Below are 20,767 nucleotides of genomic sequence, written 5' to 3' on the forward strand. Positions count from 1 at the left end.
TTCAGTCATCAGAGTAACTGAACCACCACATCAACGTTTTGCATCATCCACGATCTACACACCGTCAGTTTAGCTTAATGTGTCGCTCAAACAGCAAACAGCAATTTAAAGATGTGAGCTAAAACTAATGGGCAACTCAAGTCAGACGTTAGTACTGCAAACTACCGCATCTCAGTATGTGTTCGATAAACCTTTCCGCTGCAGAGATTCTGATGTCACACAGGGAGAAAACCTGTGTTGCATCAATGCATTTAGTCATCATTTTAAATTTAAGCTGAGGTTTATAACATTTTCCAGCCAGGATCTTGAGGCTGTTGTTTTGCTGGCTGTACTCAGTGTCATTGAGTTTGGTGCAGAGTATAAAATTAGTTTCTGGGAGAAAAGCCAAAATAAAATCTTTATCTTGGCGCCTGGAGAAGAGGGCCGGGGGTACGTGGGGAGGACGGTTTCTTGGTTCACAGGGAACCCCAAAAACCCGATGCCTCAAATAAATTCAGAGAGAAAGTCTCGCTCGTTATCGTATGATGAAGAACGTCTGAATATGTGGTTCACGTTCGTTCATAATGCACACAAACGGGCCCCTCGCTCCTCTTTCTTGCAGAAACCGTCAGTTGAGAGTTAGCGAGGTAATGCTAGTCAGCGTTAACCACGATGAACTGGCTAAAGTTAGAAAATTGATTTGAAGGTGTGTCTGTGTGCTAAAAGTAGGTCAATTAGTTTCCAATTAAGTTGCACAATTGGAGCCTGGTAAACAATTAGCTAACTATAAATTACTAAGGAGAGAGGAGGCAATTAGCGAGCTAATGCTAGCTCTGTGGAGGGAACTAAACATATATAAATACATACATAGTGATATAATTAAATGCTTAAATAAATGAATAAATAAGCTATATGATGATACATTTATAAAGTATTGAACAATATAATTATTTAAGCATTTTATTAAATAATTATATCAAGAATTAAATTATATAGTTATTTATCTATTCATTTATTTAAGAATTTAATTCAATAACTATTTATGTATTTATATATTTATTTTAAATCCACATTTACCTCAGTTAATAAACTCACCTGTGATCCACTCTGAGCACCAACCGGCTGGAAAGAAGGTGGAAATTTGTCGTTTGCTGCTTGTTTCTGATGATTAAATTACAGAACATTTTAAAACACTGTTGATTTTGTAACTTCAGCCTATTTAGGAAGAATATTCGCTTTTTTTTTTAAAGTCCTTGTTTGTTCTGCCTCAGCACAGATGCTCCTCTACTCTGGTCACTACGGTAGCCATGCAGACCCGCTGCTCCTCTCCTACCGGGTGTTCGGTATCTGACAGCCGCAGTCAGTCGCTCGTGTTTACTCCTGAGCTCTGCCGCACCGCCGCTCGACGCTGCGCTTGGACTCATTTCACCTCATTATCTGGTGCCGAAGTGAGAGTTTCCTCCTGTGACGAGCAGGTATGGTGTTTCCATTTCCATCAGAGCTGCTGAATGTCTCCTTCTGGCTTTATTCTCAGGCTTAGAATAAACATCTTCTGGCTGCTCCTCGCCGCTGCGCTCCGGACTGGAAATCAGTCCTGCGTAAAAGTGAAGTCGCTCGTCTAATTTTGCTGCAGGAGCAGCTGCGCGGCTGCGGGTTTAGAGCCTCCTTGTTGTGTTTGATTTGATTTTATTCCCCGCAGCGCATCAGCGTGGGTTTGCTGTAATATTCTGTTGGGAGTTTGATATATTATGCTGCCATTTTTAGGCCCACGAAGCATCATTTTAACCCGCATTATCTGACTTCACACAGCTCCTCTGCATAAAGGTGATCGTCGGTGACATCAGGAGGAGGACTCAAACCCGAGGCTGCTGGGCCTGATTCCGGTTGGGGACAATAATCAGGTTTTGGACGGAATTATCTGCAGAGTTGAACATATAGAAGTCTGAGTTCATGCCGGATTTCGAGCACTTCAGATTTTCCTATTCCAGCATGAATCCGGTCCTGGGGGAGAGCGGCTTCCTGGCCCCACAGCAGCACCACCACCAGATGACGGGCCAGGCAGACTCCGCCATCCCAGAGCCCGGCTACTTCCTGGGGGACCACGGCGGGTTCGGGCCTGATGGGTTGTCCGGGCTGGACCTGGGCGCCCTGCCGCCGTCGGGCCTCGCCTACCTGCACCTGAGCAGCCCCCTGCACCGCGTGCCCCCCGCCGCCACGGCGCTGCGCAACGACCTAGGGTCCAATATCAGCGTCCTGAAGACCCTGAACCTGCGCTTCCGCTGCTTTTTGGCCAAAGTGCACGAGCTGGAGCGCAGGAACAAGGTGCTGGAGAAGCAGCTGCAGCAGGCTCTGGAGGATAACTGCGGAGGGGAAGGACACCAGAAGCCGCTGACCAAAGAGATGGGGGTCCAGACTGGATTTATCGGGCCTATTCCAGCCAGACCGGGCCTCATCCCGCTCCACAACGCCAACAACTCGGCCTACCTGCCCGGCGGCCTCCTCTCTCCAACCCTGAACCCCCCTCCCCTTTTTGACAATAAATACCAGCTGGGGACCAACCTGAACCCGCTCCCAGTCTCCACGGATTCAAACTCCAACCTCACCACATCCGGTTTCTCCATCAGTCCGGCCCTGAGTCCCACCGACCCGTCCAAAACCATCACCAACATCAACGAGAAATACGCCTCTCACACCGGGACGAACACCAACAACACCCTCCCTCCTCCCCCGCGCTTCCTCCCCGGGACGATCTGGTCCTTCAACCACACCCGCCGGTTTGGCACCGGGAGGGAGTCGTGCGTCACGGGCCCCGGAGTCTCCTGGACGCACCCGGACGGCGTCGGGGTCCAGATCGACACCATCACGCCTGAGATCAGGGCCCTGTACAATGTGCTGTCCAAGGTGAAGAGAGAAAGAGACGAGTACAAGAGGAGGTAAGAGCTGCTCTCACTTTGATCTCAGAGTTTCCTTAAACATGTAACATGGCTGCGGGGGGGTTGGATCATCTGCTCTCACGCAGACATTTCGGCCTTCAAGCGGCTGGTTTGTGATTGTGTGCAGCTTCATTCTGCCAGTGAGACTGCCACATATTAAACAAGCTTCTCATAACTTTGTTTGTCTTGAAATCATTCATGTAAAACACTGAATGTTCTCATGGTACAATAACACAGCTGATAAGATGAGATGCTGTCATCATCATGCATGCAGTCACTGATCTATAATTCTAATTATTTAAAAGGAAACTGCTGTATAGCCTGTCTGTGCAGGCCTGTATGTGTTGTGTCAGACAGGCGTGAGGACTGTGGGGTTGCATTATTGTGTGAGGGTCTTCATATATTCCTGGATGGTCTGTTGCACAGAGGAATGCAGACTTCAGGGCTTTTAAAAGATAAAAGCATCATGCAGGAAATGTGCAGGTCGGTCCCAGCTCCTGTTCTGGTAATGATACTGGCTCAGGCCACCAAGCAGACTAAGTTGTATTGATTTGTATTGGATGGATGGTGGCATCCAGCAGAGAGTGTGCTGTCAGGTGCAGGGCACACCTACAGCACCTGCCTCCACACTAACAGCACCGTGATGCTAATGTTTTTAATATGTGGTATATACTCCACCTCTCCGACCAGCAGTACATTTAAAGGGAAAGTTAGAGGAGGCTTAACCTAACAGCAGGACGTACAAAAACATATGTATAATACAGATGAGTAGCCTGGAAAACTGTATACCATTAGCTCAATGCTAACACTTAATGGGAATTACCGTTGTTGCGCTAACAGAAATTAGCATCAAAGCTGTGATATTGTTTTAACAATCTATATTAATCAGAGTGCACTCTTACTTCCAGGTATTTTTGATGCTCTGTGGAAATGAACTAAGAGCAGCTGGACTTGATGTAGAAACATAAAACATTTCGCCTCTCTTCCAAGAGGCTTCTTCAGCTGTGACTGACTGATGGGGGGTCCCAGATATTTAACCGCTGTGGGGCTGTCAGGTCTCCTGGGATTAGAGGACAGTATTATAGGTTGGAGATTATTTCTCAGGAGGAGGTAAACTGCCGAGTCTTGACCTGAGGTGTCGGTCCTCCTCTGTTGAGCGTTTGTTTAATGGTTGTTTGGTTCCTCTGATATGGACGATATTCTTCTTGTAGCACTAGCTCGATGAGCAGGAACAGCTACATTCAGAACTTCACTTAAAAAATGTGGATTTTTTAAATTCATTTTATTGCAGTCCAGTCCAAAGATTTGAAAGAACAGTTTTCAAGTTAATTTCAGTTATTTATTATTTTCTTATGGCACTAGCTTCATGAGCAGAAACATCTAAATATTGCAGATTACTTCAAAAACAGTTCTATTTACCACTTTCATACACAGTTTAGCAATGATGGATCTGAAACACAACTCAAAGACTGAATAACATGCCACGTGTGATGTTTTTGTAAATGTGAAATAAATCAGAATGTTGAACAGTACTTGTAGAATTACAATACTTAGGAGTTGCAGTACAGATGGTATCAGCACCCGAGTATTGTGATTGTGAGTTTATCAGGTAGTGACACTTTCATAGTTATCATATATCTGAACCTCACCTCGTTACACATGTATTTTGAAGCTTTTATTCATTGATCCCTCTGAGAAGCTAAAACCTGATACTTTATAAATAATGGACGAAGCCGCAGGGTCTGAAAAGTGAACGCAGAGGTGCCATGAACCTGCAGTCTTTCCAATGGCCAGCAGGGGGCTGCAAAAAGAAGGCTGATTGTATGTAAGCCTATGGGAAAATGAGGCGACTTCTCCCTTGATTTATTACCTCAGTAAACTGTGTCCTCATTGGTTCATGGTCTCAGTCTCTAGTTTCAGTTCTTCCTTGAGCCAGCATGAGGTTGATTTAGCAAATCTTGCTCCCATTGAGAGTGAAATAGACGATAATGGAGGGTATGCTTTAGGGCGTTGCTACCTTGTGATTGACAAGTCGCCACCACGACATGGTCTCGGGTTCTCAGTCAGATCCAATCAGGATAGAGGTGTAGCAATGTGGACGTGCATTCATTTTTGCATCAGTCTGAGGGGTACTTTTGACTTATCTCGTTAATTCGCCAAATTAACCAGAAAACAGACATTCAAACCAGGCAGCTTTCATTTTAATGAATAATTTAGTAAATCAATTTGTCATTGGAGTCAGCCTTTATGTTGCTTTTCAGTTGAGGAATTAGTGCCTGACATGTAGAAATGAGACTCAAACGTCCATTTTGTCTGCAAGTGGATTTGCTCAGCATGCAGCTTGTGTTTCTCTCTGCACTGACCCGGCCCACACTCATACGCTGACACACATTAACACACAGTCACCCGCTGCTGCTTTATACTGAAAAGCACTGAGCTCACCACTCTGTGCCTCAGCCTGCTGAGGCAGGATGCCACAGCGGGACAAGCCTTCAGTCACATCGATTTCAGAAGCAGCAGGATGCTTTACTGCACAGCAACAACTCACACTCTGACCTGAATGTTCCTGCTCTCATCATCATTTCCATGTCAGTGCTGCACCAAGCTGCATTCAGGTTTTTCATGTTTGAAGGCTATGGTAGATATTTCTGAGAGCATCCTGCTTCCTTATGGGATTTCATTGCAGCGCAAAACAAAAGTACATCAATTAAGTAGAGAGGCAGTTTGATTTGATGGGAAGTGAGGAGGATCAGACTTCAGAAACCTCGGATGGTTTTAATGTTTGTAGTTTTTATTTCACTTTGCAAAGACTCACCACATAGTAAAATCCTCCTTTCTGTGTCTTTTACTTCTGCACTTCTTAAAACATATTGTTCTAAATGCAAATGTAAAGGTTTTTAAAGATGGCTTCCTAAAGATGTGCGTGTGTTTTGCAACATGAAGTCACCACAGAGTTGCACAGTGGGGGGTTGATTTGGGCCGTCCAGGTTTTCCATAAGTAAAAGCCACATTATTTCTGTTTTCACAGGCAGGTGACTCACAGTTGGAGCATTTCAAGGCTTCATCAGTACAACAGATGAGCAGCCGTGTTAGGAAAGATGTGGTTTTTGGTTTTGTGGACATGAAAATCAAGGAGAGAAGTGAGCTGCAGCTCTTAAGGTGCTTTTCAGTCAGAAACATCCAATCAGAGAGCTTAATTTATACTTCCTAGAGACCTGATTGAACATCATCTCTAATTTCTGCATCTGACTGGCTGACAGGGCCGCAACCAGGAGTCCCCCCAAAATACTCCTGACCACCCTCTGATGATCGTGCCAGAACATTTTTTGTATTTAATATTTAATTAGATTTTTTTTAAATATTTGATTTCCTCGGTTAGCTGTTCAGTTATACTTCCTGATTGTGAGGACATGGCCGTGCTGTGTTTGACTGCAGCTGGAGGTCTGACTGAAGTAAAAATACTTCCCAGAAGCTGCTCCTGTAAAGCTGCTCGCAGTGAAGTTAAAGGAAGTGCTTTAATGTTACTGAGGAGTTGTTTTTCGCTCACGTGATCTTTGCATCCTTTCTTGATTTTGCCTTTCTGCCTCTCTTCCTCCTCCTCCTCCTCCCTGCTGGGGTTAGTTCTGGTACCTGCAATGCAGCACTGGCCTGTGACCGCCAGCAGTGATGTCACCCAGGCTGCCGTCACTCCTCTCTCGTTTATCCTCAGTCTCGCTCTCACTGTCTCTGCGTGGATCTCTCATCACATTTCTCATTCTCCTTCTTTTATGCCCTCTTCTGTTTTCTGTCGCGTTGTTTGCTGCCGTCCCTGCTGACTCCTCTTCCGTCGCTGCCTTTCCTCCTGTCTCATTTCACCCTCTTCTGTCCCACGTGAGCCTCTGTGGCGTCAGGCCGGCGCTGGCATCATCATTACCACCTTCATCCCAAACCGCACCTCCCACCTTCGCATTTCTTCTTCTCTGGCTCTCATAAATCAGGTCAATGAAGCTTTATTGTCATGTTTTAATCAGAAAACATGTTGCTAAAGCGAATATGCTACATGGCCAAAAATATGTGGACGACCAAACATAAATATGTGATTGTTGAACATGTGATTCCAGAACAACGTGCACTCATCTGCAGCTGCAACAGCTTCCACTCTTCTGGGAGGATTTCCCATCAGTTGCTTGAGCCTAGCAGCAGGGATGTTTGTTGGTAAGGCCTCAGTTTGTGTTCTGGTTCATCCCAAAGGTGTCGGATGGGGTTGAGTTTTAGGCTTTCTCTGTGCAGACCAGTCAAGTTTTTGCACACCAAGCCGGGAAAGTTTCTTACACGGAGGCATTGTCATGTTTAACAGCAAAGAGGCAAACACAAACAGTTGGCACCACGTTGTCTAGAATATCATTGTGTACTGCAGCATGAAGGTTTGCCTTCACCAGACACCAAACAAGTGTCCACATACTTTTGGCCCTTTAGTATTTATACGCACACTTGCTTTGTCTCTAAAGGCTGAAACGCTCGCTCTGAATGTCAACTCTCTCACCTTACCAATATCACCTCATAATGGATGCACTGTGAGGATGCAGTGAGTCATTGTGTGTGTGTGTGTGTGTGTGTGTGTGTGTGTGTGTGTGTGTGTGTGTGTGTGTGTGTGTGTGTGTGTGTGTGTGTGTGTGAATAGATTGAGAGAGGTAAAAGTGGAAACAACAGCGTCACCAGCGGAACACACTGCTGCTTTTCAGCCCACTAACTGCAGTTCCTGTACACTTTACAAAACTGCTGGTTATTTCCTGAAACAGACCAGAAGTTTTCAGGCTGGTTTCCTCCCCTGCAGACAGCTGCTGGCTCCTCAGTCTTTCCATAATAGTGAATATTGAGTCATTTTGTGGTCAGAGATGTGTTTCTGTGTAATGGTGCATTATTGCCAGGAGATAGATGACGAGGTAGATGCTTCTCCAATGCCTGACCATAAAGTCATAGCCAGGACGTGAATATCGGAGCAAGGATGTGGTGCAACACATCATTATAACTAAATGAAGCTGCTACGCTGACCCCAGAAGCTGCTGTTTCTGTGCTGCACATCTCTGTTTTTATGTAGCTGCGCTACTCGGCTCTCCAACAGGCAAAAACTACGTAGAACTGTTTAAAAAGCAATTACAATCATCATACCAGAGGCAGTGCGTCGCAGCAGAGCCCCCTGGTGGGTGTTTCTACATTTCACATTAAAAACAAACCAATCATATCCATGTGTGTGATCAAGTGCATTAACTCAGTGTCAGCTCATGTAGCCGACACGCCAAACCCTTCCATCTGTGTGGAAGAATACTGGCCAGCAGGAGGGGGGGAACTTTGTCGGGAGGGGGAGGTCTTCGATTGTCAGGTGGGTGTAGAGTAACCACATGCTGCAAAGACTGAGTCTGTGTAGCAGGCAACAGAACAGCGGGTGTCCAGATACACCTGTCAGCACCTCTGAAGCTCACTAAAAAACAAGCTGTGTGTTGTTAGTTTGATCTAAACCGCGGCTGCCTCCCTCTGCCACCGCTCCTTACATTAAGCTGCCGTTACTGCCTCCTGGCTCCAGCTGCAATCTCACAGACGTCCGAGTGGCATCGACAAGACAGTGAATCCTACAGCGCTGAACCATAACACTGAAGTTGTGTGTTGGTAGGAGGCGGAACAGGAAGTTGTGTCTCGATGACTGATGCAGTTTTTCCAAAGAGGACGCTTTAACTTTACGTCATTTCCCGACATCACAGCTCAGTGCAGTGCAGCAGTGAGTGAAGTCTCAGATAAAACGGGACGGCGGTGATCATGTGAAGGGTTTATGATTCAGATGCTGCTTTTCAACGAGCTTCGGCCTCATCCTGCAGCCCTGAAGCAGCTTCTGTGACACCCAGCAGCCTCACTGCAGAGCCACGTGTTGAGACTGACAAACAGATCAGATCAGCATCAGCCGTCACGCCATCCTCTCTGTTCATCACATCTGAGTGTTTCTGCCTCCGGTCACTGCAGCTGACATGAACCCACTTCACATTTTATCCCCTCGCATGTGACACGTCTGATATTTATCAGCAGAAATCTGCACGTGTCACTCATGTGCATGTAACCTACATGTGACATGTACCAGAACGCTCAAATGAAATGATCCCTGCTGGCAATCAGAGACGCGACGTCATCGTTTCAGTGCCACAGCGGCTCAGCTGAGCAGTGTGAGTGTGAAGGACAAAAAGGACGCCGAGATGGAGGGAAGCCAGAGCAGCTGAGACGAGTTGATGATGGTGTTTGAGAAAACGCGTCAGTTCAGCTAAAGCATCCCAAACGAGGAGAAGCAGCATGAAAACGAAAGAATGCAAACAAAAATAGTGTTTGTCATGTACGGTGGCCGTTTTAGGACATTTCAGACTCAGCTTGTCAGGCTCGGCTCTACATCATCAGACTCAGCTGTACTCAGCTCTGCTTTGAGATGAACTTAATGTTTAGCACACTAAGATCAAGTCAGTGTATGTGTAGCATGCTGCTGTTAGCATTAGCAAAAAGAACTAAATGTGGGAGAATGAGAGCTCCCTGAGATGGTATAGAGTGTTTTTTTAATGTTGCTATATTTAATATTGCTACGAGGTCATATTTTTGTAAAAGCTGAGATGTATCTCATTATAATAGAGGGCTAATTAGCAGAAATTGTGCAAGATGCATTTGAGAACGCTCGCAGTCCAGCAGCCTCTGTTTATTTCTGTCGTCTCCATAGTGACTCGGTGTTGCAGCATGCTCTTCATGCTGCACATGCACGCTGCATGCTCTCTCCTTATGTAACGCCTGCTGAGTAACGCTAGTGGTGGCAGGCAGGAGGAGCCTTGATGCTGTGTAGGTCAGTCAGGTAACCTCGGTGGGTTTTACCTAAGCTTCAGGGAGCTGGATTTATCTCAGGCTGAAACTCTTCACCCACCTGAAAACAAGGCCACCACCATCACAGAGTCCAGACATTCAGCTGTAATTGGCTGCTGAGGTTGTTTGAACTACTGTTGCATCAATGGATGTGAAGTAAAAAAAGAAATACCAAAAGAAGATACAATGATTAATATGTGTGTGTGTGTGTGTGTGTGTGTGTGTGTTGCAGATGGGAGGAGGAGTACACAGCCAGAATGGACCTGCAGGAGAAGGTGGCTGAGCTGGAAGAGGTAAATTTCAAATGCTGTATTATCAAACTGCTCCAGCTCAGAATCAATTAAAGAAAATTGCCTCCAACAAAGTGCAACTTTTCTTTTCTAGTTCTTCAGATCACATCTCAGCTCCTCATCTTCTTTTTAATATTATAAATGATCCAAGGGATGAAGACCTTTGGCTTATTTTGACAGGAAACAACAGGTCTGTTTCCTGTCTGCTTTGAGGAGCGTGCTGGACTCATGTCCAAGTCTGACGTGTCCTCAGTGTCCTGGACAAATGGAGAAATTCTTGTCAGGCTGAGTTATTACTACGGAAAGGATTCCTGCAGAGACAAACCTTCTTGTTAAAGAGTAAAATCATTTTTGTTTAACAAGAAATAGCAACTATATCGCTCTCACCAAAGCCACCAAACTCCATTTACAGAAACAGTAATTTTTTACCATTGTAAAACATTCAAACCGGACAGAAATTAAATCAAACTCACCAAAATCATCTTGATTTGTCCTCTAGCTGTTCCACCAATGACCACTGACTCTGGTTCAGTCAAAATAAACCTTTAATTTAAAAAAAACCTTAAAGAGAAACAGCATATTTTCACATTTTACTCTGATTATCATTATTAACAAGATTCACAGCAAAGCTTCTGTCAGTATAATATTGTCTGGAGGTTGAAATGTGTGTTCTTCTAATTTATATGTGTGTGTGTGCGTGTGTGCGTGCGTGCATGCATGTGTGTGTTCAGGACCTGCAGGAGAGCGAGGTGTGTCAGGATGAGCTGGCTCTGAGGGTGAAGCAGCTGAAGGCCGAACTCGTTCTATTTAAAGGACTCGTCAGCAACGTGAGTCTGCTCTGAGCTGCGTGTCGCCTCGTTATCGAAGCAGAAATGTTTGAGGATGTTTTCTCTGCCCCCATCAGAACCTGTCAGACCTGGACAGCAAGATCCAGGAGAAGGCCATGAAGGTGGACATGGACATCTGCCGCCGCATCGACATCACCGCCCGCCTCTGCGACGTCGCCCAGCAGAGGAACTGCGAGGACATGATCCACATGTTCCAGGTATGTTTTGTTGGCGACCGCGCTCGACAGACGATCCACCTCCGCCTTACGTAACCACGCCTCCTCCCAGCAGGTGGCCACGCCCCCCTCCACGCTGAGCGGCCGGGCCAGGAAGCCGAGCGGGCAGTCGGCGAAGGGCGGGGACGGAGACGAGCTGAGCATGTCCGAGGGCGAGGGAGGCGGGGCCAAAGACGAGGAGTCGTGCAGCACGTCGGCCAATCAGATCAACGAGCAGATGCAGAGGATGCTGAATCAGCTGTAGGTGTTCTGGACAATGATGGTGAAACGCGCTGATGTTAATCTGTGTAGTTCACGTGTGTGTGTGTGTGTGTGTGTGTGTGTTCAGGAGGGAGTGTGAGTTCGAGGATGACTGCGACAGTCTGGCCTGGGAGGAAACCGAGGAAACACTTCTGCTCTGGGAAGATTTTCCTGGATACTCACTGGGAATGGAAACACAGGGAGAGGTGTGTTCACACACTCACACACACACACACACACACTATCTTATGTTCATTATCAATTCAATTAAAGATCAACTAACGTCGTAACTTCCTCATAGTGAGAAGCTGAGACCAGCAGAGATAAATGACTTAAGTGATTAATCAGTTGTCAGTGATGATGTTGATTAGCTTCCTGTTCAGTAATCAGTGACTAATCTTTCCAGCACCAGCTCTGTTTAAAGGATGCTGCTGCTCACGTTTGACAGCCCATAATACTCCACAGTAAAACATTCAGCCGTGCTCAGAGATTAATGATTTTATTAATCCCAAATATTTGAATTAGCATGTTTAGGACAGGACACAGTGAGTGCTCTGAATGAGAGGGGAGCGCTGGCTGAATCAACATCAGCAGCTCCACACAGATCTGTTTTCCCAGCGTCAGGGACATCGGGGGTGTTTCCTGTCGGGGGCGCTTTGGCCCACTTGGCTGACCTGAAGCTGGTGCGCGAGCTGTTTTTAGGACATTTAACTGCAGTATGTTGGTGCTGAGTTCACGGCTCGAGTCCGTCCAGCTGTTTTTAACTAACTGAGCCGGAGAGGATGACGACAGATTGACACACCTGTGGTTCCCTCACACAGGTTCTCTGTTAGTTCACCTGTGCTGCTGCAAGCTTGTATCCAGTGCTAGAAAACAAAGTTGGCAGCATTTTAATAATAGTTTCAATTTAATCAAGTTTAATCATTCATTTCTGTCAACAAGCTTCATGCACAGTGACGATAACATCAAAGCTTCCTGTTTCTCTGATTAATATCATTGTGAATTTAATATCTTCAGATTTTTCTACAGTTTGTCAGACAAAACTGATTGTAAGACGTCGTCTTGGGAGTTTTTCTTCAGTTTTATGTGACTGATTAATCAACATATTGATCAGGTTTAAATGAAAGGATTAAAGTCTTTAGAGGACAGTCTGATGATAATGTGCTGATTCTGAGCTAAAATCACAACTATTTCCTTATTGTTAAATCTGATTTATTTCAATAAATGTTATCAAATAATCTAAATAATAATACTTTTACACTTTAATCTTGTAATTTTTAATAGTTTTTTCACAAAGTTATTACTTTATAATTTGAGAATTTTTTTTCTTGTTAATATAAGTCTTTAATTTTCAGAAATTCTGAGTTATTTTCTTGGAATATTACCCTCTTCCTCCTCCATATTTCTATTTTTTTTCAACCCACAATGGCCCAAATATGTCGTCTTAGTCTTATGTTTATTGTATTTGTGTAAAAGATGTCACATTTGGACTCACCTGCATTTGATCATCCTGTATTGTAACGTTTTTATTATTTTGGCCACTCTAACATTCGTTGGTGTATATTTATATGTTTCTGTTATATTTGGTGTGGTGTTTAAAAGTTCGTCAGATGTGATGCACTGCTTCTTCTGCGGTTCTTCGGCTCCTCTTGCTGAGGTTTAGCTCTTAAATACTGATGACTGACGTTCTTCCAGCTGCAGAACATTTCATCGTCTTTCTTTTCTCTTCACTTCATGCATCAGCAGCAGCAGGACGAGTCCATAGAGGAGGTGATTAAAGACACGGAGTCTCTGTTCAAATCCAGAGAGAAGGAGTACCAGGACACCATCGACCAGATAGAGGCGAGTCTGTTTTTCTGCACAGCGGTATAAACTGGAGTCGGTTGACTGGAGAGGTGATCGTGTTACTGGTGTTAATGGATTTGTGTTTTCTGTCCCGCTCAGCTGGAACTAGCTACAGCCAAGAGTGACATGAACCGTCACCTGCACGAGTACATGGAGATGTGTTCGATGAAAAGAGGGCTGGACGTCCAGATGGAGACCTGCAGGAGACTCATCACACAGAGCGGAGACAGGTAACACACACACACACTGCAAAGAAACCCAAAGCCGTTCTCGTCCATTCAAAAACACATTTTTGACAATAACTGAAGGATTCATCCCTTAATTATGACAAAATATAAAATGTCTCAGAGGATAAAATGAAGTGATATTTTATTTTTCAAAAGGTCAAGGGTCAGCTTCACTGTGACATCATGTTTTGCAGAAACACTTTTCTGTTCATTATTCAGCAGCATAACTCAGGAACAGAAGGCAGATTGTGACCATATTTCACATTTAGTCAGATACTAATTTGGTGACACTGATCTTGAACCTGTGCTGATTGTACAGCTCTTATGTTTGGTTGAATGTGTGTGTGTGTGAAGCCTCCATGTTTTACAGTTTGTAGCTTCTTTGCAGCAGCATCCATATTTGAAGCATTTACCTTTATATTGTTATTGTCTCCCTCTGTACTGATGATAAAGTGATCAATGAAAGGATAGTCTCCGTCTTAACGCAGTAGGTTGTTCTGAACGGCACAGCAGGACGAGCACAGGTGTAATACGTAACATCTCTGACGGCAGTGGTCCGTGTTGGCGTTCAGGGCTCTGGTTTTGTGCACGCTGGATCGCCGCTTTGCTTCCTGTGACACTTGAATGGAACAGAGCCGTGATCCTGCTGCGACCCTTCAAAACACCTGCAGTAAAAAAGGTTTTTTGGTGGCTGTGATTGGTCCAGAATGAGTTTTGCTAAATCAGGTGGATACTTCTGTCACGTGTCGGTTTGGTTAGCATCATGTTAGCTACAGCTGAGCATGTTTGCAAAGAAAAAACTTGATGATTCAAAAAGATGTTTGACAGGAGATATCTTCCACCTTCCACCTTCCTCCTGAGGACAGTGAAGAACAGCTGCTCAGCACTCCTCAGGCCACTAACACATAGGATGGGCTCCAGGTTGTGCCTCAAATGTTTAACACTTTACGGTATTTTCTGAATCTTTAAAGACTCTTTTAACCATCTGATTAAATATTCTGCTTGCTACGTGGTAAAAAACATATTGAAACCTGTTTTACAGGCTGCAACTCTTTTCTACTGTGGTAGCTGCTGGAAGTAGCATCTCCTTGCTCATTTTGCAGACTATAAGAAAAATATCAAAGGAGAGTAGTTAGATGAGACTTTGTGTGAAAATTCACTCAGGAAAAAACTGAACAAATAAAAATAACTGCAGCTATAGAGGTGATGTATATTAAATACTTGCCCTGTGATGAATGCCTCAATTTTAGTGGCTTGTGCAAAATCTGAATTATAACATGCAGTGTCTTTGGGTTATTGCACAATAAATACAAGATAAGTAAGTACTGATGTAATGGATGTATGATAACAAACACATGATTATTTGTTTAGGAAACTGAGTTGCAACGTGGTAAACAGGTTAAAAAAAAAATTTCCATGCAGCCGACTAATATATTTGGGTAGAAGAGTCTTTTAGGATTCTTGAAATGCTTTCTTGATTCAGCGGCTGTTCTCTGTTTTTGATTTCATCACACCAGAGATCTCATTCATGTTTTTAACACAGAAAGTTACCCGTCGACCTCTGGAACCTCAAATCTGAGTGGGATCGTTTGATGACTGAAAGTCTGTTTGCTAAAGATCAGCAGGATTTATCTCTCAGCTGAAGCCTGGCTGTGATAATCCATGAGAGGCACAAACAGGGGGTCAGTTACAGCTACATGAGCCTGTCGTGTTTTGTCCCTCCACAGGAAGTCCGCCTCGCTCATCACCCTGATGGTGGACGACTCGGACGGCGAGGAGAAGGAGAGGAAAAAGCCGGCTCTCCCTGCCGACTCCGAGGCCAGCGAGCCTTGCTGCGACGCCAACGCCGCCATCCCTCCTCTGGCCTGGAGGAAACCCTGACACACACCGACACACACACTGCTGGTGCACACCGATGCTCCTCCTCCGCCGCTGTTTGAGAGCAGGAAAACAAATTAAGTTGTGCAAAACTGTAGATTATTTCACAACCAGCAGATGTTACATTTTCATGATCTTTACTGCTCACAAACTCAGTCATGAAGGTCAAAACTTACACCAACGTCCTCACAAAAGCATGATGATTGATTCAAGAATGATTCCTGTTAAAGCTGCTGGTGAAACAGCAGGTGTCGCTGCTGCCCTCCTGTGGTCATCAGCTGTAACTGCACCTCCGTGAAGGTCAACCACAAAAAAATGGCACTTTCAAAGATCTTCACTGGCTCAGTTAGCGGGGGTTTAAAAGGACACAGCTGATCTCATGTTGCACACTGACGTTTCTGTTTAGTGCAGGAGCTTATTTGCACAGATTCTGTAACGATGCCTTTCAGCTGCAGGTTCGCACGAGTGCAGAGAGGCAGCGATGCACAAAGAAACAGTTTGCAGCACATAACTGTTCATGAAAGCGATGAAGAGTGATGAACAGCTTTACTGATTAATTCGCACTTATTTATTAGAATGAAATGCTTTTTATTCTGTGTTTTAATCCTGTCGCGTGCAGCAGCTTAAAAATGTTGCAAAAAATAAAGCAGAAGTTTAATTCCTAAAATATGAATTACCCAGTTGCCATTTTCTGGGATGATGCTGTAGGTAGAGTCACTATTTTCACACATCTCCAACTATCAACTTGCCTTAAACTGATGTCCAACATTTGATTAATATGACACCTTCTCCGCCCTGAAATGCATCTGAAAGGTTTTAATCTTCCTAAACAAACCAAACTGCATTATTATATAAACAAAATTCAAGATTTTTAAAGTAGATTTTTGTTATCTGCAACTCAGATTGCTGAATATGAAACATTAAATAACATTTAAGGCTGTGGACACTCATCCTCAACACGGTTTCTGGAAATGTTACGATTAAATTTTGATTTAAGGAGCCGTTTATGGTCTACAATTAGCGGCAAATTACACATGATGGGTTTTTAAAGGGAGATTATAATGTTCATAAGTCAAAATCTTTAATGCGACTTCCAAAACGGAGCTTTGGTAATCCTGCAGGAGCATCAGGAGACGACTGACTGGATAAGGCAGAAAAATTACGCTCGTTCTTTTTTTTAATCTTTGCTCTTTTCTTGTGAAACGCTGGAGAGTTATTCCTCGTCAGGCCTCCACAAATTACTCAAAGGAAACACGGCGAGAGGCTAAAATGACTCTGACATCAACAAGCCAGAAAATGTTGGGAACCGCTGATTTAAAATACTAACAGAACAATTAAATGGCTAAATAATGTAAAATGTCTCAAATCCTGACCACAGCCCGACCAAACTGTTCACATTAATGTCACAGTGTAGTTGAAACTGTTTCAGGTAAAGCCTGAGACGGTCAAACAGGTGAATGTTACTGTGCCACAGACTCAGTAGATAACGACTTCTTCCATTATTGATTAATCCTGCAATTATTGTCTATAAAATATCAAGAAAAAGCTAGAAAATTACTAATATTTCCAGTATCAAGAGCTAAAGATCGACTAAATCAAGCAAATACTCGTATTCGAGGAGCTGAAATCTGTGAAATTTGGGATCATTTCCAGCCGATCAACTAATCAATTAAATGCGTAATTGGATTCAGTGACATCTGACAGATCAACATCAGTCTTTGTTTGCTGAACTGAGTGTAAACTGAGAGAATCTCAAGAGCTGATTTTTCCTCTAAATGTAAAGGGAAGGTGTCATATTCATGTCCCATCGACCACAAGCCATCGTCCCCGTTAGCGCTCGCTATCGATGCTAATGGAAACTGACGCGTTACGAAATCGTTAAAGTTTTCCTGCAGGAATAACGAGCGGCACGTTTGTCGATTAACAGAAATTTAAGGGCGTTTTTTGTTTTTCTTTTACAAAAGTAAAACCTATTTTAAAGACGTATTTGTCCTCAAAGTTGTACAGTTTGTAAAGGCTGAAAATTGTATGTAATGTACAGAATAAGGCGGCTGTGTATAGCGCTGAATATAAAGCTGTAAGCGTCACGTTCTCATGATGTAAATTCACATTTTATTCACGCTCGTTCAGTTTTAGCATCGTTGTCGCTGCAGTAGGAACTGAATTAGACGTCTGGTAGCATCATTCAAACGTTGTTTCTGTAGATGTTACAGAGCAAATACACCTGCAGCAGCGATTAAAAGCTGAGTTTATTTTAATGCTCCTGTTTCAGGATGTGTGCGGGGGGGGGGGCATGTTGCGGGAAGCGGTTTAAAAATCGGTATTTTTTTACTGAGTTTGTGCCAGTTTTTGCATCTTTGTCAACGCGCTGCGACAAATACGTCACAGTGCAGCTCGTCAATCACATCTTTGATTAACTGAATGTCTGCTTGTTCAATAACCGGCCATGTTCACCACAGAAAACAGTCATTACAGGAACACTTTCAGCTTCAGTCCTGAGGTCCGCTCACTGCTCTGTCTGAGCAGCTTTACTGACGGGCCGAAGCTGAAAATGTCAAATTGTTCCTTTAATGTGAAACTAAGTAACTGCAAGTGTACAATAGACTTCAAAGCTAAATAGACAAACATCACTCACCTCATCAAACTGTACAGATGCTGCTTTAACGGAACTGTTGACATCTATATTATCAGACTGTAACCAGCGTCTGTGGAGAGAAAGCAGAGAAAACGAGTGAGAGAGGGAGAAAATGACTTAAAGGCCTCGTGAAACTGGAGAGATCGAAGCCGATCAAACGGGAAGTGTGGATGGAAACTAGCAGAAGCTGTTTCTGAGCTCCGTGGCGGTTTGGGTGCACGTATTTCACGAGCTGGGCTGTAAAACGAGTTGTGTTCATGAGGTTAACGTCTTCTCTCAGGATGCTGAATGTTTGAAAAGCTGCACAGAATAAAAGATGCTGAACAAGTTTCTGTGTGTTTTTTCAGGGTAGATCAGATGTGATGCACTGCTAACTCACAGTTTACTGCAGTAAAAGTAACAAAACCACATTCAAGAAACACTCGATCACAAGCTCTGCTTTAAAAATGTTAAAGTAAACGTGAGAACTGAAGAAATGCTCCCTGTGAGAGTTTTACTGGTGTACACGGTGGTAAATACTGTGTTCATTACTCTAATAATACTTCAGTACATTTCAGAGGGAAAACTCTGTATAAATACTTTCCAGGTTGAGAACAGCTGAAGATCACATGATGCTTCAAGTGTCCAACAGCAAATAAAAAATAGTTGTGAAGAGATTTGTTGATGACATGAAACATATTCTACTTGTGCCTGAGATATGATGTATTACCACACATTAAACTACCTAAAATGGTACAGCCGCGTAGTACTAGTATACAGTGGTGGACAGTAACAAAGTACATTTACTTGTACCAACACTTCAGCTTATTGTCTTTGCAGATTCAGATAATATAAAATCTAATTAAAACATAAATGATGTATTTTTATAGATTAATCCCAGCAGTATATAAAGCAGTTAGAATAAGATCGTTAACTAATGCATCCATAATGAGAATCCAGTGATATTTCATTCTTCTGCAGGAGGACTTTTACTTTTAGTACTTTTTCTTTTAGTACTTTAGGCACATTTCGATGCCGATGCTTCTGTAGTTTCACTGAAGCTGATATGTATCTGCACTCACGAGGCCGATTAGACAACAAATGTCTGCAGACACGTCAAATATTTACATACACAAACGGGGATGCTGCTGTGTGCTGATTAATGCTGCTTAAATTTCATTTAGAATAAGTGAACTGCAGGCAGAGAGCCCGCAGACGAGAACATGAGAGTTAAAAATGTTCTGTAATCAGGCCTCATTGATGATTAAACTGTTGTATTTTATCAGATTGAAAACCGACATGATATCTGCATTATATATACATCAGTCTGCTCTCTAAATATCAGCAGCTGCCACTGAAACAGCCTCTAATTTACAGGTTCATTTATCGGTAATTAAAAACTCTCTGGCCAGTTTGCATTAAGGGCGTTTTTACTTTTTAAAAATGACTTCTGAAGCACATTTTTAGCGACAGAAAGCTGAATGCTGCTGCTGAAGGACAGATTGTTCGGTGCCATTACAGATTAAAACATTTCACAGCAGTCCAGCGACAGTATTTATTGATCAGACACTTATTAGCAGAACGAATCTGGGCAGTATTGATTAGTTTCAGCTCCTGGAATGATTTGATATTACTCGCCTCCTGTTGTCCTAACTGAGCAGAACTCAAACAGTAAATCAATGAAGAAGAACAAACAGCGGAACAGCAGAAGAAGAAAAAGCTGCTGAGGGAAAACTGCCGTGCAGCTTCAGCACATTAAACACGGAGCGCTCAGAAAGCACAGCAGGACCAAAGATACTCACTAAGTAACCAAGTACTCCACTTCTACTGTCTGTAAACTTTATTCTAAAACACCACAGAGGAAGAAGTCTCTGCTGCACTGCAGACACGTTTAGGTACAACTTCACAGAAAAGTATTTCAACATGTGAACAGTTCAATGCCACAGCATTAAAATACTGCTCTTATATTAATGCATCAGTGCTCCAGAAGGAGTACTTTTTATACTTAGAGTACATTCTGCTGCTGATATTATTTCTGTACTTTTAATTGACACAAATTTTAAAGCACTTTTACTTGAAATTGAATATTTAAGTATTGCTACTTTAACTGAAGGACATACTTCTTCCATCACAGTACAAAAACACACAGTGCAGTACAGTGTGTACACAGCTGGTACCTCCTCTGTAGTCCAATTTTGAGGCACTTGTACTTCATTAACTGTGATTAACTACTCAGTTGTAGTAATTAATAGTAAATTAGTTCCACCTCCACCAGATACTGTACATTAAACACTGACACTTTCATTATTAATATTATCAAATAATTCTAATAGTAATTCTAGAAAGGACCAGTGTGCATAAAGAGTACTGTTACTGTTGATACTGAATTTTGCTTACAATACTAATGTACTTTTACTTGACTAGTACTTTCAATGCAGGACTTTTACTTGCAGCCAGATTTTATTGATCTGAACAGTCAAAACCAAAACAGCAGGCCGTCAGCTGCTTGTGATGTTTGTATTTATAAGAAAAATCTAAAATGTTGTTGGACAATAATATGAATGCTGAATGAATTACCTGTGATCACTGTGTGAAGTACACCGTGCCTACCTGTCCAGGCTTCCCCGTGTTTTACTGTTACTGTGCACGCTGATACTCTGAATAATCAATCAAGACTCTACCGAACAGTTTGAGTCAACAAGTGAAGCTCAAAGTCACAGAAAGAGAAGAAAATGAATCACTCACTGAGGTCAGAACAAACGAGTCAACACGCGGACGCCAAACCGAACAGGAAGACAACGAGCACACCTGCGTTTGATTCAGGTGCGTCTGATTGG

The 20,767-nt window shown here is 43.3% G+C and overlaps 1 protein-coding gene and 1 long non-coding RNA gene across 3 annotated transcripts; one reads left to right on the top strand and one right to left on the bottom strand.

Annotated features, from left to right (window-relative positions):
* The first annotated feature begins 1,403 nt into the window (after nucleotides 1-1,403).
* Nucleotides 1,404-16,473, top strand: iffo1a (intermediate filament family orphan 1a). The gene is made up of 11 exons (XM_041955197.1): nucleotides 1,404-1,454; nucleotides 1,789-2,912; nucleotides 10,006-10,066; nucleotides 10,795-10,890; nucleotides 10,968-11,108; nucleotides 11,179-11,366; nucleotides 11,455-11,572; nucleotides 12,047-12,049; nucleotides 13,110-13,208; nucleotides 13,311-13,441; nucleotides 15,166-16,473. Exons 2-11 carry the CDS (start codon nucleotides 1,930-1,932, stop codon nucleotides 15,317-15,319), a joined length of 1,974 nt encoding a protein of 657 aa, XP_041811131.1. The 5' UTR covers nucleotides 1,404-1,454; nucleotides 1,789-1,929; the 3' UTR covers nucleotides 15,320-16,473.
* Nucleotides 13,615-20,694, bottom strand: LOC121619487. Of its 2 annotated transcripts, none has more exons than XR_006007532.1 (3): nucleotides 20,676-20,694; nucleotides 17,952-18,021; nucleotides 13,615-15,370 (listed from the first exon to the last, which is right to left on the bottom strand). It is a non-coding gene; the product is annotated as an uncharacterized LOC121619487 (long non-coding RNA). The 2 variants fall into 2 exon arrangements; XR_006007531.1 differs by having other exon boundaries at nucleotides 20,508-20,693.
* Nucleotides 20,695-20,767: the final 73 nt, after the last annotated feature.

The sequence above is a fragment of the Chelmon rostratus genome, chromosome 16 (assembly GCF_017976325.1).
Source record: "Chelmon rostratus isolate fCheRos1 chromosome 16, fCheRos1.pri, whole genome shotgun sequence".
Lineage (NCBI taxonomy): Eukaryota > Metazoa > Chordata > Actinopteri > Chaetodontiformes > Chaetodontidae > Chelmon > Chelmon rostratus.

Excerpts from the sequence above, each read along its gene's own strand:
- iffo1a (XM_041955197.1), top strand. The coding sequence starts at position 1,930 with ATGCCGGATTTCGAGCACTTCAGATTTTCCTATTCCAGCATGAATCCG. Across the intron at positions 11,109-11,178 it reads ACATGATCCACATGTTCCAG|CAGGTGGCCACGCCCCCCTC; the intron begins GTATGTTTTGTT and ends GCCTCCTCCCAG. Across the intron at positions 13,209-13,310 it reads ACACCATCGACCAGATAGAG|CTGGAACTAGCTACAGCCAA; the intron begins GCGAGTCTGTTT and ends TGTCCCGCTCAG.